Source organism: Chaetodon auriga, chromosome 3 (genome assembly GCF_051107435.1).
Source record: "Chaetodon auriga isolate fChaAug3 chromosome 3, fChaAug3.hap1, whole genome shotgun sequence".
Taxonomy (NCBI): Eukaryota; Metazoa; Chordata; class Actinopteri; order Chaetodontiformes; family Chaetodontidae; genus Chaetodon; species Chaetodon auriga.
In genome coordinates this window covers 16,017,878-16,036,307 of record NC_135076.1, presented here as the reverse complement: position 1 = coordinate 16,036,307, position 18,430 = coordinate 16,017,878, and the positions used below count along the sequence as shown (strand labels likewise).

The 18,430-nt window shown below is 43.7% G+C and overlaps 1 protein-coding gene across 1 annotated transcript in view; it reads left to right on the top strand.

Moving 5' to 3' along the window:
* rnf13 (ring finger protein 13) overlaps positions 1 to 18,430 on the top strand; it is a 40,504-nt gene that overhangs the window by 13,183 nt on the left and 8,891 nt on the right. Inside the window, exons 5-7 of the mRNA XM_076725786.1 lie at positions 16,088 to 16,175; positions 17,177 to 17,267; positions 17,990 to 18,095. Of these exons, the coding sequence (XP_076581901.1) occupies positions 16,088 to 16,175; positions 17,177 to 17,267; positions 17,990 to 18,095 (285 nt within the window). The remainder of the gene's footprint in view (positions 1 to 16,087; positions 16,176 to 17,176; positions 17,268 to 17,989; positions 18,096 to 18,430) is intronic.

The window sequence follows — 18,430 nt, the reverse complement described above, 5'->3', positions numbered from 1 at the left end:
AGATCAGCTGGTCTGGACAGGAAAACAGGAAATGGCCATTTCCCTAAATGCAGTTTCCTGCACGAGCACCTTCCCCACTCGACTGCCTCCGTTATTTTCTTCTTCTCTGCTGCTGCTCGTTTCGTGTGTAATGCCAGACGTGTGGAGTGAAAAAGTTCTGTTTGCCTAATAAGTCAGCGAAGCGGCTCAAAGATGGAGAAATCTGATGGAAAAGAGTGAAAAATAACATCTGTATAACTGAGCCGCTTGTAAAAAGGCGCTCTAACAAAGCATCTAACCTTAGTTAAAGAATGACTGCCCTATGCAAAGTCACCCACAGTGACTACAGATTAACCCAGGATTTGAAGGTGAACTGGCTCATTGACCGTTTTGAAGAAAGCATATGAATTGTTCATTTGCATACAGATTGAATTTGCTGCACTAGTTTCAGTGCCTCTGCATGTTTCATCCAGTACATGTCAGGAGGAAATCTCTAAAAGATGAAGTTTTTAACCTCATCAGCATGTCCATGTGGGGTTTTCCATGTGCTGCAAGACATACCAGGAGCTGAATAAGCAGTCAGAGTCATGGCTGAGTGTTGCTGCTTTGAAACTGCAGCGTGCCAGTGACAGTCTCACAAACACAGATCAGACAGGCCATTCTGACACATCCTCTTATTGGTGACCCTGAACAGTCTTCTTCTTCTTCTTCTTCTTCTTCTTCTTCTTCTTCTTCTTCTGCTTCTTCTTCTTCTTCTTCTTCAGAATCTGTTTCCAGTACGGCAGAATTACTCCTGTATGACCACTTGCCATTGTGTAGCATACCGTAGCTAACAAAACAGAAAACAAGCAGAGGTTTGTGTGTTTGATGAGCAGAGATGAAGGTGGTCAGGTATGCATGATGTCATCGAGCTGCAGGTGGAGGGGATTTGAATAGAGGTGGGGCCTATTTGCATATTCATAGCCACACACATATTAAATGAAGCCAAAGGTGTAGAGTTACCTCAAAGCCAGGCATGAAGGGATTTTTGTTTTTTATTGAAAAAACCTCTAAATATGTAATTTTGATGAACTGAGATTAGTTTGATGCTTTAATCAATGCCAGGAATGGGATGACAAGATATAAAGCATAAAAAGTGTTTTCTGTGAGGGACATTTGAGACCTTGATGACACATTTCTTGTTACAGAACTTCAAGATATTTAGCGTAGAGACTTAGAGAGCAGCAGACATGCAGAACTGTTGCCAGATACTTCAGTAGGGGACACATTACCTTTCATTCGTGATTAGAAAAACTTCAAATTTGTGATTCGAATTGAAGTTGGAAGCAAGAGAATTACAGAGTTTTATTATTAATGCAGCACCCTCTGCTCATTCCCAAGGAAGATATGTGCCAGAAGTAAAATGATTCAGTGTGAGGTTTTTTTTCCATTTTTGTTCTAATCACCTCATTTATTCACTTTTGCACTAAAGAAATAAAACAAAATACATCCCAACGCAGGAAGCACCATGAGGCAGCTCGGTTCCTAAACGCATCTTAAACAGAGTGAAACAGAGGAAAGAATAAAAGGGAGAGCGCAGAGGGGAGGAGATGAGGGGAGAAACGAGAGCCAGGGATGAGTAATGGGGTGAAAGAGAGGAAAGCATGCAGCGTCTTGGCATTTCTCTCCCTGCCTCTTTCCATCTCTCCGTCTCTTCCTCTCATACTTTTCAGTCTTACCTTTTTCTTGGTTGCTCCCTTAGTTCATTCACTCTCACATTTCCTGTCTCTCCCTCTTTTTCAGTCTATTTTAGTCACCGTCCTTCTCTCTGTTGGTCTCTGCCTCTCGCTCTTTTTTCCCCTCTCTATTGTAACTCTGAACCAGCCATACAGCCTTATAAGGCCTTACTGCATCACACACACACACACACTCACACACACACACACACACACACACGTACAGACACACACAGAAACATGTTGACAGACAGGGCAGTGAGGTGTTCCCTTTGCTGGAGTGTAACCAGACTCCTCTCCACATAGCTGTGTGTCAGACAGACGCACAGTGGATACACACACACACACACACACACACACACACACACACACTCGTCTGTCTGAACTATGTCAAATTTGCCATTTAACCTCCTGCAACCCTCCAAGGAGCAGCTTTGACTTGAAGTTTACTCAGATTTTCTTGTTGCTGACGTCTGGTGGCGTTTTGAGTGTGAACTTGCAGCACGTGAAGGCTTTAATACATTTATCGCCAGCAGATTTTGAGATTCAGACCTAATTATTAGAATTAAGAAATATCAAACATCTGCATCTGCGGTAAAAAAGGGGTGTTTGTGGGGTTTTTTTGTGGATGGGATTGAGACTTTACTTTGAACATTTGCCATGAGTTTCACAGCTCCGTCTAATTAAGGCAGAATTGAGATGTTATTTCCTTGAATCCCACAGCGGATGGTGCTACTTGTCCTTTCACCTCTTCTCTGTGTTTGTTTGTCATCTTTTGGCTTTCGTGTGAAGTTTTTTTGCCTTTTTTTTTTCTTAATCGTTCCTCACACCATCTGCTCTTGTGAGAAAAGTGACTGCAAGGTCAGTTGTTGAGGCAGTCATTTTTAGCTGCTCACTTTAAAATTATTTGCCTGCAGTGTCAAAATATTTGGTCGTTGTTTTGTTGTGTTTACCCGTTGGTGTGTTATGAGAGCTGAGAAGCATTTTCCTAGAGGGCGCTCATCCCTCCAGATGGTCTGCCAAAAAACTTTTCTTTTTTTTTTGTCTTGTTTGCTTCTACATTGTGCATCCCTCTGCACATACATGTTAGAGCCTCCGTCACTGGCCGCTCTTCCCGTAGTCCCATTGAGATTATTTCAACCAGGAAGTGTGGCTTTTCTGGGTTAGTTTGTCTCAGTTCTTGATTTCTTTATCTCTTTTCCAATCTCTGTTTTTCCTCTGTCGTCCCTCTCTCCCTGTCCTTGATTTCTTCCTGTTGGTCTTCACACACACACACACACACACACACACACACATACACACACTCACGGTCTGTCTGTCTGTGAGGTCTGGCTGTGCTGTCTGAGTTCTGTCTGTGGCGTAATAATTGCTCATATCTACACACATCATCACATGGACACACACACACACACATGTATATATAAACAGTTTGCTCTGTCTGTTTTACACACACACACACACACACACACACACACACACACACACACACACACACAGCCTCCCCTTCCTCTGCGTCTCTCATTGCCTTTGGCAGTTTTTGTCTCTCCATCACTCTCCCAGTTCCCTTTTCTCCTTTTGTCGTACTGTTGTCTTTTCTCTTTCCCGCTGTCTCATGCACACACACACACACACACACACACACACACACGCACACACACAGTTTGTTGCTAGCATTCAGCTGTCTACCTCGAATCCCTCCCTCTCCCTGTCACACATAAACACACACAGAGCCTCACACACACACACACACACACACCCCCTCCCTCCCTCTTAGCCGGGCTCAGTTCCCTCCAGAAGCTGCAGGGAAACAAAGGAATAATAGATTCCATCTTGACTGAGACGAGGCCTTCTGTGTGCGTGTGTGCATCCGTGTGTTTATGTGTGGCGTGGGGGTGTCACCCCCCAACATGCCCACTATTTTGTTCCATTTCCTCACATCTCTTACGGCCCCTGTGCAGCCTCCTCTATACCATACAGCCATTAGCATCCAGTGAGCAACAGTGCAGAGGTTTAATGGATCTGTGGCCATAATGGGCAAAAAAAAATGGACACTCGCCCACTTAACCCACAGTCAAGTGATAGCTCCTCCACCCGTGGAGTGTGAGAGAGTGTGTGTGTGTGTGTGTGTGTGTGTGTGTGTGTGTGTGTGTGTGTGTGTTGCAATACGACACAACAGAGATGAGGCTGAATGCCGAGAGTGTTTGAGATGAGAGGTGAAGGGGTGTTAATAGGCACACTCGCTCTTTGTGTGTGTGTGTGTGTGTGTGTGTGTGTGAGAGAGTGAGTGTGTGAGACAGCGAGAGAGAGAGAGAGAGAGAGAGAGAGAGCGGCATTTCTCCATGGCTGTTCCTTTTAGAAATGAAATCTCCAGAGATAGGGTTTGCACTTCCTGTACACTGGGATTCTTTGAGGTGGTGGTGGGAGGGGTGGTCATTGGTGACCTTTCTGACCTTTCTGGGAGGGGAGGGGGGACAGGAAACTCAATACCCTTTTCCTCCCCACTCCCTCCTATGAACACCCCCTCCGTGCCTCCCGTCGTTCTTTGCAGAATTCTTTGCAGCCTGTCTGTCCGTCCCCCTGCTGCCCTCCAATAACACACATATCACAGACAGCACGTCTATATGCATTAAGACATAATGTCCTGTTATGTAACATGTCCTTGGATATGTCAATCCCTGTGGAAACACGCTGTTACCCTCTTCTCTTTACCTTTTTTGCTGTCGTTCACTCGTTCAGTCCCTCTCTGCTGCCTCTATCTGTCATTATTCTCAGTTTTCATTTTGATTGCTCTTCTTGTCTTTTCTTTACACTAGTTCCATTGATTAAACTGTGGATGTGTACTGGATTGAGTTGAAACAACTTAAAAACTCGATCCATTAATATATTTGCTCTTATGTTTCATTAGAATGATTGTGCGGCTGTTTCTGGGTCGATTTGGAAAGGAGATATTAAAGGAAATTTACTGGAGTGCTGATGGGGAAGAAATGAAATCTAATCTGAGGTTGTTGTGACATGTTGCATTACTTTAAATTGAACGTACGGACGTTTTGCTGAACAACTGGCCAAGATGGTGTAGTGGTAGTGGTTGCACAAATGAAAAGGGTCATAACATCAACAAAGTGACAAAGTAAAGTCAGCCAGCAACACCACCTCCTAAAGTTTGCTAACATTTAGAAAACACCATTTTGAGGGACTTCTTTAGCTCCTACTTAGAGTAGATAGTCTCCCAGCACAAGAGGAACCTTGAGTGTCATAAGTGCGCACTGACTGGTTGAACACATGACCAATACAGCGCTGGAAACCACCATTTAAAAAAAAAAAAAATAGATGTGAAAAACATTGCCTGTATAAACAACAGTTCGCAATGGCAGCCTTAAAAAATGGAAAACACCCACAAATAGACAAACAGTGAAAAAGTTGTGCAGAAGTGGCGTTCTCATACCGACCGCTTGCCGGCTTACATCACTTCGGCGTTCCCTTGAAGAAAGCCATGAGAGTATGTCGTTCTTGTGGGAGCTCTCCAGTGGCCACTTCCTCTCAGGGACTTCCCAGTAATACACAGTCCTGCCAATGGCTCCACACCGTTCCACTGATCAACAGGTGGCGCTAACATGCCAAGATATGCTGCAGTGCACCAATAAAGGCAGGGAAGAAGAATGAAACGCTTAAAAACATTACCTTTGCCAATTTGTTATGAGGACGGTAAAGCACTTGGCATGTTTTTTAGGATACCCACAATGCATTTGGGTACCACTTTTTGTTTGCTTACGTTAGTGTATTTAACCGGCTCTTTGAGTTTGTAGTGGGGTGCTACTTCTTATTTCAAAGGTCTTGCTCTAACTAAAACCTGTATTAACTTTTTTTTTTTGCCTCTTTGGGGCAAGTTGTGAACATAACATTAACATATCATCACCTTTTAAGATAATATGGTGAACTTGTCAGCAAACAGTTGCTTACTTATACATCCAGCAGCTATGTAGCAACATTATCGTTCATTTGGAGACTTCTGTGTGTTCACTTGATGAATGTAAGTTCAATGTTCAGTCTTGTTTTAACTTTGTTTGGTCTCTACCAACTCCAGAGGAAATTGTCTGGCTCCTTAGCTGCTAAATGCTCCGCTTTGTGCAGCAAACTTGCTACAAAGCTCCATAAAGCCAAGAGGAGCTGCAGATTCACAGCCTTAACCCCCTTCACAGCGTCACATTGTCATATACATTGTTGTTATAAAAACATCGATTATAGTTGCCTTCAAGGAGCATTAACCAGTGTAGGAATTGGTCCTTCCCTGTTCTGTGTGTTGCTAGTGACCAGAGTATTGTGTAAAAACACCCGAAGGCTGGCAGAGGACAGTTTTTTGTCTGGCGGAAAATTCCCCATCTGAGACGCGGGTCCTGCTGTCAAACCTGCCTGGCGAAAGGCAGCTCAGACTAAACGTCCGGTCTGGTATAAATGTCAGGAAGCTGTGAACTTCGTGTGACAGGGCAGAGGTTAGGCCTCGTGCTAAATGATTCCCTCATTCAGAAACATTTACCAGAAGAGTTCATCGTAACACTGACAGACTGGAGTTTGACTGATAACTAGACCAGGCCACTACAACAATACACTGCATATGATGTGATGTTTTTGATGATGAAAAAAGCCAAAATGGTTTGGAAATGGAAATCAAACATGAGACGGGCTGTGACCGGTCTTGTGAGTGCAGACCATGAGGCTGTGTTAGTATTTAGGCAGACTTGCTTCCCCATGTTTTAACCTTCAGCATTGCATGTAATCACATGAGCAGCAGCTTAATCTCTCTAATTTTCTGTTCGGCACAAATTAAAGTTTGCATCCATTTGAGGTGGAAGTGGACTGCGGAAAGCTGAATGTGGTGCATGCGGTGACGTAATCTGTGTCCATGACAGTTTACAAAGTGCCATCGATTGACAGCTGATCCATCCAATTGAAATGTTTCTGCAGGAATCCGGTGAAGAAGAAAAAAAAAAACGTGGCGAACGAGATGGAGGTTAAAGTCCCGCAGCTTATCTTTAGGTGCGGCTATGCCCTGCTCCTTTTCCTTCAGTGTATTACCAACAAATCAAACATGTCTGAAAAGGTCTTGGATGAGTTGGGAGTGGTCACTGTGACCTTGTTTTCCCAGTATATTCTGTGCAGTCAGCTTCAGAGTCTCAGAGAGGCTTGTTTAGTGTGAGCTTGCTTTTACCAGCACACTCACTGTTGGTCAGCGCTTGTTCTGCCTGGTAGTTTCCCATCTAACCTTGCTTCCTACCTCTGCCTTTACTGTAAGTGCATTTCATTGTGCAGCCTGTTTGTGCTGCAGTGACCTCACAGCCCCCGAGCTACACACACACACACACACACACACACACACACACACACGCAGATGCAGGCCTCAGTCTTTATTCAAACAATGATCTAGCTTCCTGCACACGCTCACTCAGTCTCATGACAGGGTATGACTGTGCCTGACTGGATGTATGACTAGCTGGAGTGTGTGTGTGTGTGTGTGTGTGTGTGTGTGTGTGTGTGTGAGAGAGAGAGAGAGAGAGAGAGAGAGAGGGCGCTATCCGTATCTTGTGTCCTTTTCTGAACTGTTTTTATGTCTGTTGCAAATTGCTGTGGCAAGAAACAGCTCAGCCTGCTGCCTTTGACCTATAGGGATCTCACACACACACACACACACACACAGACATGCAGCCTGTGCATTTGACATATGTACACACAGAGTTTGCACAAGCACTTTAGTTACAGATCAGACTTTCTCCGTTCTTGTAAATTTCAACACACACACCCTTGAACTGACAGCACTGATTTTACTGCGTACACTGGAAATAAGTAAGTCAGTAAGGGAGGTTTCGCTTATGTAGCACTTTCTAGAACTGTTCTTTCTTTCTTCACTGTCACAAAAATACATTTATTCATTTGGAAGATACAAATGAGACAAAAAGAGAATAGAAAGTGTATTTATTGTTACCGAATAGCAACAGGTTGAGACAAGGATGCACCATAACGATGTGCTACAGTTATCTTTACACCTTTAGTGTGGATATTGTCTCCGTCATACACTAAAGTGAGCTTCATGAATTATAGCTGTGCTGTGTTATCTGTGTGCATAGCCTCTCCCTGCAGTTTGCAGTTTTATTGAACTCTTTATCTAATCAGCCGTCTGAACCTTGAAACTAAAGCCCGGCTCTTCCCTTCGCAGCATTCCTCTGAAACACTAAGGAGAGAGATGGGAGGGTGGGATGAAGGAGAAGGGGGAGGAAATGGATGAGAAAGAGTAAAAGGCGGGAGGGTGGAAATATCAGAGGAGGGGCTGGGCAGATTTATGGACAAGTTGGCAGTCGGGATAATGTAATAAGGGTAATGAGGGCAGAGAGAGGAGAGAAGGAAGAGGTTAAATTTAGAGAAGAGGTAAGTAGGGAAGTGAAAGAAGGGGAGTTTTGAGAGGGAGGCGAGCTGAGAGGAGAGGAAAAGAGGGGAGGAGAGATAAAAGGAATGGTGGGAGGAGAAAGCTTGTGGAGAGGAAGAGAGAATGGGTGGGGGAGAAGAGAGGAATGAGAGCGCGAGGGAACATGAGGGTGAATGAGAAGATGGGAGGAGAAATGAGTGGATATGAGGGTAGAAAACTAAATGGGAGATGGGGGGGGTGGGGGGGGGGTGCAGAACAGCACTTAGCTGTATCTGATGTACTTAAGGGAAATTTGACCCAGTGGAGGTGTGCATTTACAGACCTCCAAACAGCCTTTTTATATGCTAACAACAAATCAAGCGCTCCTCTTGTTTTGTCATTGTGATTTTTTTTTTCCTGACCCTGAAGACTAAGAAAGTGTATTCTGGGCAGCATGAATAGAATTGACTTGATTTATTTAGTTCAGGTCTGGAGATGAGGAAAGAGAGGAGAAGGAGGAGGAAAATGTGCTGGAAAGGGATGGATGTGGAGAAAAGTTGCAGGTAGAGAGGAAGGAAGACGAGAAAAGGCGTATGAATTAGGGTGGAGGGTCTGGAACACGGCGTGATGTGCTATCAGTTAAGAAGCAGCCACGGTCAAAAACAGCAGCAGATCAATAATTAGTTTCTAAAACAAGGTCCATCAGCAGTCTTACTATATTTGACCTCAAGCACGTACTTTGATTGCCGTTGTGTCAGAAAGGCGCTGTAGACCAGTGACTGCAACTAGCTCCACGCTGGCCATTTATACTGCCTGAACTTCACCGGACAGGTGTGTGTGGAGGAGAAATAGATGGGTAAACAGATGAATGAGGAAAAGAGAGGGATTTATGGATGAGAAGAGCAGTCAGTTGTGGAAGAGGAGGAAGAGAAGCAGAGGAGGATAGTCGGTGTGTTTCAGCCTCAGCACTGCATGAAGAGACTGTGCGGTGTTGGCTGCAGATACACACAGGAGAGAAGATGCAGTAATTATTGACACACACACACACACGCACACACACACACACACAGAGTGGTGATGCAGCAATAATTAGTGTTGCTATCAGCAGTCTCTGTCCACACCATCAGTCTTACAGACACTAGTAAAGGAGTGGAAAAGCAGATATAACCTGTGTGAGTGAGCATATTTAACATCATGAGCAGCCATTTTTATCATATCTCTAGACAGATGATGCCAAAGACGTGATTTAACTTGCGTGTCCTGCTCTATCTGGGATCCAAACAGTCGAGTCAGGCGGCTCCAGGTGGCTCCGCTCACACACCTCCAGTCAGCTGTGACCAATGGCAGTCAGGCATTATGCGCACAAATAGCTGCACACACGCAAAAATATCAATAGTGCAGTGACCTGTAGTGGAAAATTGTGTTGAAATACTCTTCGTTCCCCATTTTTGCAGTTGACTGGGAACAAGTTTTTTTTTTTTCCTGAGCAACTTCTCCCTTCACACATTCACAGGAAACTGCTCGATACAAATGCACAGTCCAGTGCGCCTGACCTAAAAGCAGCTGCGTCCTTCTTGCTGAAGGTCAGGTAAACTCTTAAAGGTCTCAGCGTGCTTAATGCAGAATGAGAGAAATGATTTTCCAGATCAGGGTTTACTGCAGCATTTTTTGTTCCTCTGCTGTCGTTCGAAGAAATGATTACGTTTTTATGAAATGAAATGTTGGCAGTGGTCACCACCTGCAGATCTTTGCCTCTGTTTCCGTCCTTATGATAACATTGACAGGCACCACTTTTAGCTTTAGGTACAAGGAAGAGCAGACAGGTGTTAAAGAGATGGTGATGACATTCCTAAGGCATTTCTTTGAAACCAAATAAGTGCAGTGTAATTGAAAGTATAAGATGTACAGTTTTCAATTACTTTGAAGTGCCGCCAAAAAAAACACTGATGTGACATTTTTTGAGATAAATTGGTCATGAAATTGTATAAATTGTTTCATCAATATCATGAAAAATGACATCACAATATTAATTTGATGGAAATGTCAGCTTTCATTTAGGCTTTATATGTCACACGGTGCTTTTAACCCCCTGACAAAAAGCTTCTGGGGCTTGTTAAGTTCACTCACAGGGCTCCAAAAACAGCAGCCAATTAAGCAGAGTCCAATCCGCCTTTTAAAAATCCATAATTGGTCAACCTCATGAATAAACCTACAGTGTCTGTGCTGCAGGCCAAGTCAAAATTTGGTCAGCGCACCACAGGGTGCCACGATGAGAAAGCAAGCGTCGGATGCTTATTATGCTTCCAGTATTTCAAATCCAAGGCCTGATGGTCCAAAAAAAGAAAAATAATGTGGACTTTGGAAGGCAGAAAAAGAGAAAGTCATGCCGTCACATGACAACAAAAGATTTCAAGATGCCCTTGAGAAAGGCACTTTATCAGTTTTTCCAGTGTGGCTCCACGGCAGCAGCACGGGCGGCTGCCACGTGTATGAATGTGAAAGTTTGACCATGAACAGAAACAGTAGAGAGAAGGATAACGTTGCTCCGTCGGTGCTTTGGTGAAATGAAGAGTGTGCAAATCTAAATTTTAGTTTTACCATCAGAATGATCTTGGGTGTGTGCAGAGAGACTCGACGCTGACGGAGAGCAGCAGGGTTTTTATGTGGATCACATGGACCACGGTCTGCAGATGGTAGAGGATCATGGTGCTGCCTTCTCGGTGTAAACTGTGTGTGTATGTGTGTGTGTTAATAGCCACAAACTTGCTTTCTATTGATTTTTTTTTTTTATTTCTAGACGTTTCACATCTCATTTTCCCATTCTCCCTGTCTATTTTTTTTCTGCCTCTCCGGCTCTTGTTTTTCTCCCTCTCGTCAGGCTTTCAGGAATGCATTGAATGTCCTTATCTTTGCCCATGCAAACACGAGGGTGAGCCAGCAGCAGAGGTTGAATTCCTCTGCAGATCCCAGGCAGACAGGCCACGCCACACACTGGCATCCTGACAGCCTACAGCCAAAATGGGCCTTTTCTCTCACTGAGAAATCTCCTCGATAAGGCTCTGAACCAAGCTGCAGAGCAGCCAGCGTGCTCAGAGTTAACACCTGGCAGCGGAGCAGACTTCTCTGCTCTCTACAGGCGGCAGCTGCACTTGATTATTTTAACAGCTAAGTAGATAATAAAGTAAATTATTAATAATAAGTGAAGCATGACGTCCAAATGATGATTGGTTGCTGCTTCTCTAATGACCCGTATTAGCCGAAACTGGTCAACATTTGGCTTGTGGCAGCTGTTACAGTAGTTCCCTATTTGCATGACTTGATTTCCAACAAGCTGTCAAGGTGTAACATGATGCAAACTGCACTACGCAAGTCAAACACTGCAATGTTTGATTTATCCTACGTGGAATGATATATAAGCGGGGTTTGATGTATCAAATGAATCATTGCCAGAAGTTGTAGATTGGGCCCTGCGTGAAAAAACAGCGTTCTTGGTCGTGACGGCGAGGCGTTATCGCCACACGTCCACTGTTGACTCACCATCATCGTGATGAAAGAGAAAATAGTTGAAGTATTTTGGTGTCTGATACATGTTTAAAAGCATGAACTGGGCTTCCTGGATCATTTTTCATGTCTCACACCCTCACCAAAGTTTAGTTTATACCAGTTTAAATCTTAATATGATGGAAGTTTGACATCACTGGGATGAGCTGGTTTCTAATAAATTAACAACTTTGTGTAGCAGAGGTTTGATAACATTAACCGGAAGAGAATAAGAGCGGAGAAGCTACATCGTACAACAAAGGCATCGGAGGCTGATATGCAGCCGTAATAACCGTAATGACCATGAGATGAGAAGTGTCAGGTCAATTAGCACACATTGATTGTCACGTATGTTTGCTTTGTGGGAATTAAACAGAGCAGCACGTTGTTAAATTTTAATAGAGAAAGAGTTCAAGCTCAGTCACCGTCAAGAAGGGATGAAACGGGCGAAAAGCAAGAAGAAGAGAGTGACGAATCAAATATGCAGCTGAAGTTAAAGTCATATTAAGGCCATGTTGCCCTCCTCTGTTATCAAGATCATCAGTACCCTTTTCTTTGATCAGTGATTTAGTTCAGAAAATGTCAAAAACACTCATAAGTCAGTGATGTCTTGCAATCTCAGTCTTCTCAAGCAAGACAGAAATGTCCTCAACCTAGCTCACTTTCCATCCCTCCAAACACACCACACGCACACACTTCCAGACGTGGTATTTTGTGTGCCTGTTGCTTATCCAGAAGGCCTGCCTTGAGCCGCACACAGCAGCCATTGATACCTCCACACAATACACCCTCACAAGCAAACACATGGGACCACAATGCTGCGGCTGCCGTACACACTGCTTCACGTATGCCCGTGCATAAAATTACAATGACAAGGAACAGACAAAAGACAGGGCTGTTCTGCTTTAGCGTCTACACACGCACACACACACACACACACACACACACACACACAGACTCAGGCTGTTCACCCCTCGCAGGTCTAAATGGATTTCCTTGCATCCTAACAGAGTACAGTGCAGGTATAAAGAGGCCTGTCCGAGCTGCTGGGCTAACACGCTGCACTCAGGTCAGTGTGAGCGACCCCCGTCTGTTATTTAACAGAGCAGATGACTTTCAGATCTTTCAGTGTGACTCAGACTCAACTGATTTTTTTTTTTTTTTTTTCTCGCACTGCCACTCATCACGGTCTCACTCTCGCTGTCTGGCTTTGGGTCGGGTGTTAATTTACCACAGGAGGGTGGCACATGCCCTGACTGATAATTAACATCAGCATTTCCTCAGTGGCTTCTGGTCACAGTGGTTCAACGGAGGACGATCAACTTTCAGTTCTAGCACTTCTGTTAAATATTATCAATCTGTGGTGCTCAGTGCCTCCTGGTTGTTTTTTTTCTGTGTATCCACTATACTTCAACTCGTCTTACTTGCTTCTGTTTCAGCAGTACTTTCCTACATTTTGCAGAAATGGTGACAAAATGCTGGCTAAAAAAAGAAGCTTTGATTCTCAGGAACTGATACCCAACTGTGATGCTTACTGTTGATAATAGGGAAAGAATGTTCTGTTGCACGAGACATGTCCTAACGTTTCACATCTTAGCCTGTTAAAGACATCTGAATCGCAGCCCGTCAAGGTTTGGTGTTGTTCTCACTGATTGGAGAAACAGCAGTGTTACTGGGTTAAAGTTTTGGGGGCTGATTTGTTTTGTAGCAGAACTTTGTTGGATGCTATAACAGACTGAATCCACTCGTTCGGCACTATAGAATGTATTTTTGTTGGCGACATTATACCTGGTAGAAGTATCGGCGCCGATTCTGGAGGATCGCCGCCGCCGCTCCCGTCAGTTTGATGCAGGAGTTTGAGAGACGTTTACGTGATCCGATGCAAATTGTTTTTCCCTTCAATCTCAGAGGAAACATCGACTATCCAAAGTCTCTCCGTCTGCGTACAAACACATAATGATTCATTCAACGATTATTTTGTCACATCCTATTTCCTCCACCACATCTGCTGTGAGTGATCAGCCACAACAATGGCAATACAGGATACCGTAGCCTCGATACTGTGTCAGAGCCAAGAAGAGAGAGATCCTCATTACATCAGTTTCCCCTGCATCCACCACGCGGCACACGTGGCCCTCTGGAAAGATCCCTGTTAAAATCCCTTTTCAGTGTCTTCAGCATAGCGTTTTAATGAAAGCACATCCTGCAGTGGAAGTTGGGATGAAATGAAAAATGCCCCTTTAGCCATTTTAGATCACATCCTCGGTCATATTGTGCACCTATTAAAAAATATATGCCAAGGAAAATAGAAAAACAAATTCTTTGTCTTTTTTTATCAACTCTAATCATGCTTTCTTCCTATAAAACCAAAGCAAGCAGTTTCATTCTGTTTCTGCTCCATTAACGGCCGTTATGAAGGTAGCGAGTCGTCCTTTATGATTGAATGGAGGCTAGCATCCACCGCTGAATCACTGTAATCCTCCATATTTGTTATGTCTGTTATTTGTTATGTTATGGCTGCTTGCCTGTCCTGTTTCACTGGGAAATACATCACGATATGGAAGCTAGAAACTCTGGAAATGCTGTTTCATCTTTGCTTTAAGTGAAAACTGTCGACGGTAACTGCAACTGACTGCACAGCCCGCATTTACAAAATGACTAATTTTACAGGGTTTTTGGTCATATCCTCTGGCGTTTCTGATGGCGGATTCATGCTTCTTGTTTCACACATTAATACCTAAAGTCAAATATTATAGTCATTAATAAAACAGCCACACATACACTGAATAAGATCCCCAGGATTTGATCACTTTGTTTATTTGTGGTGCAGTTTGCGCTCTCATTGTATTTATGTAATCACGATCCCATTTACGACACAACTGTATTGCAAAATTTTTTCACCTCCTATTGTGTTCTGTAAGATTGGACGTATGTTTCTGGGCTTTTTCGCTTAGAGAAAACTGCCGCTGACACTTTGCACCGCACCTTAAGACCGTCATAATTGAGCCTTGATGCACACTGCGACACAGCCCGGACTGCTGCTTTGGTGAATTCCAGTTTGTATTGTAAGTGTTGACAGATATGAAAAGAAAAATAAATTGCCTTTTAGAGGATAACAGCTCCACACACACACACACACACACACACACACACACACACACACACACAGTAAACAAGTTACACTTGGGTGAAAGCAGTTTCTATGCAGCAGTGAGGCCTTGACCTTTTTCTGAAGAGGTATGATTAATGACCGTGACATGGTGGCATGTTTACACAACAGCTTAAACACGTTTAACACACACACGCACACACACACACACACACACACACACACACACACACACACACACACACACACAAGCACGCATAGAAAAGCACACGACTGGAACAGTGAGTACTGCTGTTGTTAAACTTCTGAACGATACTCGATAGTTCTCTAAATGCCGCTGCAAAAATGGAAAAAAAAGGATTTTTTGTGAACATTTGTTACTTCTTCTGTTGTTGTTTTGACCTTCCAGTCTCTCTGGGAGTGACAGCAACTTCCTGTCTTCGTCTTCTTTTTTTTTTTTTTTTTTAGTGGTGACATTTGTATTTGGATTACAGTTTGTGTCTTAAATTATTCTTATCAGATAATCTCAATGCGTCATGAATGAGCAGGTCTGGCCTCAGGTGGTTTGTTCCGGGATGCTTGGCCTTTTGTGGGGATCAAAACCTGTGACCTTTGTCGTATAAGATAAGAAACTGCAGCACATCTAAACAGGAAGAGGTGCAGCAGGTCAGAATGTGAGGTGGATTTTAAATGAGGAAAACAAACCAGAGGGCAGACTTTCAGCGTTTCTCATACCTTCCTATAAAAGAACATCTTTACTGAGTTTGAGCCCGCTCTGCCCCACAGCTCACTCAGCCTGGTCAGTGTTCATCATGGAGGAGCGAGCTGTTTGGGCATTCAATCCAGCCATCTCGTCTCTCGCACTTTCTCTTGAGTTCCTTTATGTGTTGTCTGGGCTGTGCTCTCACACTGCTGTTGTAATTAAGATGCTTGCAGACTGAAAACTGCAGTATTTATTGTCCTTCTGGGAATCCAGTTTGCAAGGCTCCATCATCGTTTAGTTCACATCAGCAGTGGAGAGCATCCTTTAAGTGGCAGCGGTGCATTTGTAAGGCTAATGTCGGTGAATAGACTGTACCTTGCAGACGCTTCGGCGCAGTGAGCTGAAGGCCTCTCAGCTCTCCTTTCTAACCACAGCTGGTTTCCATTTCTCTGTTATGTTTAATGTAGTTTGATGCGACTGTGTCCCACCGTGGAAATCAGATTTGGTCACATTACACACACCACCTTCACTTAGGGCTGTTTTTAGTCTCCTCGTAGCAGCTGATGTTAGCATGCTTTATAATCTCCAGGTGTTGGCACTGAAGGGGATTTATCAGATGATCGGTGCATAAATGTTTTGTCTCCTCGCAGGTCCTCAATGCCCAGAAAGCCGGGTACAAGGCAGCCATTGTTCACAATGTGGACTCCGATGACTTAATTAGCATGGGATCCAATGATCGTAAGTGACCACCAGCACCTCCTCCTTACACATTAACACATCAGCGTTTAGCATCTTGCACAGCTGCTTGATTATGTGTCTGTGTTGACAGATGATGTGCTTTTGTTTTTATCCCTGACCCTGAGGGAAAGCTGCACAGTCTTACAGTCAGAAGTTCATTTAAAGTCACTCGATGTACTCGATGCAGGATGTGATGCCCTGCAGCGCCGTAGCACTCCCTGCCTATGAACTCATGCTATCCCTGCTCTAGCCTACTTTTGTGATATGATGGTGTCTGGGGTTTTCTTTCACTAACGTCTCACCTACTGTTTGGGTGCAGCACAGTCATAAATAATCCATGTTGCCCTGGTTTGTGTTTTTAAGAGGAGAGAAGATGTCACAAGCTGATGTTTTGCACACTTCAGGTCACTGAAGGTGTCAGCAAGCTTCAACCAAAGTGGTTGTCAGATGGTCCAACAGCATCTAATGACCCTCTAGGGCTGCAGCTAATGAATACTCTATTATAAATTAATCTGAGGATTATATTCTCCATCAGTTCTGGTCAAAAATGTCCCGAGTTGACCTTTTCAAGTCGCTTGTTTTGACTGATGAACGGTCCAAAACCCAAAGATAACCAAGAAAACCTGCAAAGATTCACGTTTTCCCAGTTTTTTTTGTCTGTTTTTGAACATTTTTGCTTCAAAAATAATGAAGTGGTTATCAAAACAATTGCTCATTAATTCTCTGTCAATCAGATGATTGATTAATCAACTAATTGTTGCAGCTCTTCAGTTTTTCAGAAAAAAAGAACGCCGAAAGCTCAACAAACTCTGTCATTTGATGAAGACCTCCAGAAAATGTTGGACCTTGAGTGAAGGCTATCATATGATGAGACATCTGAACAACTGTTTCTCAGAGTGCAACAAACAATCCTCCTTTAGTTTTTCAAGGTCGATCAATGTCCAGCATTGATCCTCCGTGATACGTTAATCCAGACTGGGGTTTTTTGTTTCTATTTTCAGTGGATGTTATGAAGCAGATAGATATTCCCTCTGTGTTCGTGAGCGAGGAGACTGCCAACTCTCTGAAAGAAGACTACACGTATGACAAGGGGTAAGTCTAAACCTAAATCTCACTCGTCTACCCATCAGTAGAACTGGAAGCAGCTTTTTATTCCTCACTCTGAGCTTTTCACACTTCTTTCATTGGTACGCTGTGAAGAGATGGCTTTTTTTTTTTTTTTTTTAACTCAAACCTGTCTGGCCTTTCTTTGCTTCCCAGCTTTACCGTATGAGTTGAATCTAATACCGTTGTAGAATAATAATGCCTGCAGCGTGCACTGTAATATATCAAGACAGAGGATTTATCCTGTGATGTGTTGTCACTGCCGCTGAGGTGGTAATGAAAACTCTCAGCCTGTCAGAGGAGCCCAGAGACTATCACGTCATTACAATACTATGTCTCCACTTTTAAGTCAGCTGGTGTGTGTGTGTGTGTGTGTGTGTGTGTGTGTGTGTGTGTGGTGCCTGTCAGATACCATCCAGATACATGGGGGTTATTCCCAAGCCTTTTGCAGAGGAATGAACACCAAACATGGCATTGGCAGAGTTTTGTCACTGTGGACCAAATTGGTTGTTAGACGTTCGGCTGCTGCAGAGATGTCTGCTGCAGAGGGAGCTCTGTGAAAAGAAGTAGAGCGCTGTACCTCATGTTAATTAACAGTGTGAAATGCTATCATGTTTTTTCTTACGGGAGCTGCTGCTGCTGTAGTGCAGCCTGTCTGGGTGTTTGTCATACCCGCCTGCACCTGACAATGGCTGTGCTTGTTTTTCCAGGGGACACGTGGTCCTCATGCCAGACTTCAGCCTGCCGCTGGAGTACTACCTGATCCCCTTCCTCATCATCGTGGGAATCTGCCTCATCCTCATCGTTGTTTTCATGGTAGGTTGAATTTAAGACACCTTGGTTTTAACTCAAAGTAAAAGGGTACAAGATAATGATTTTATGATACTTAAATCTAGAAAATGCTTTGATATTTTTGCCACCTGAGAATTCACAACACAAAAACCACTCACTTTGAGATTTCTGCTTATTTAGATGAAGAACATTTTGGGTCCAAATTGGCTTTTTGTCAGGTACCAGACTTCAGCATGCCACTGGAAGTAACATTACAGCGGCAGGCTGAAGTCTGCCATCCAATTTGGGCTCAAAACCATAATGCAACAGTGTCGCTTGGGTGACAGAAATCACACTTTTTTTGGACTCAGTACCTGGAC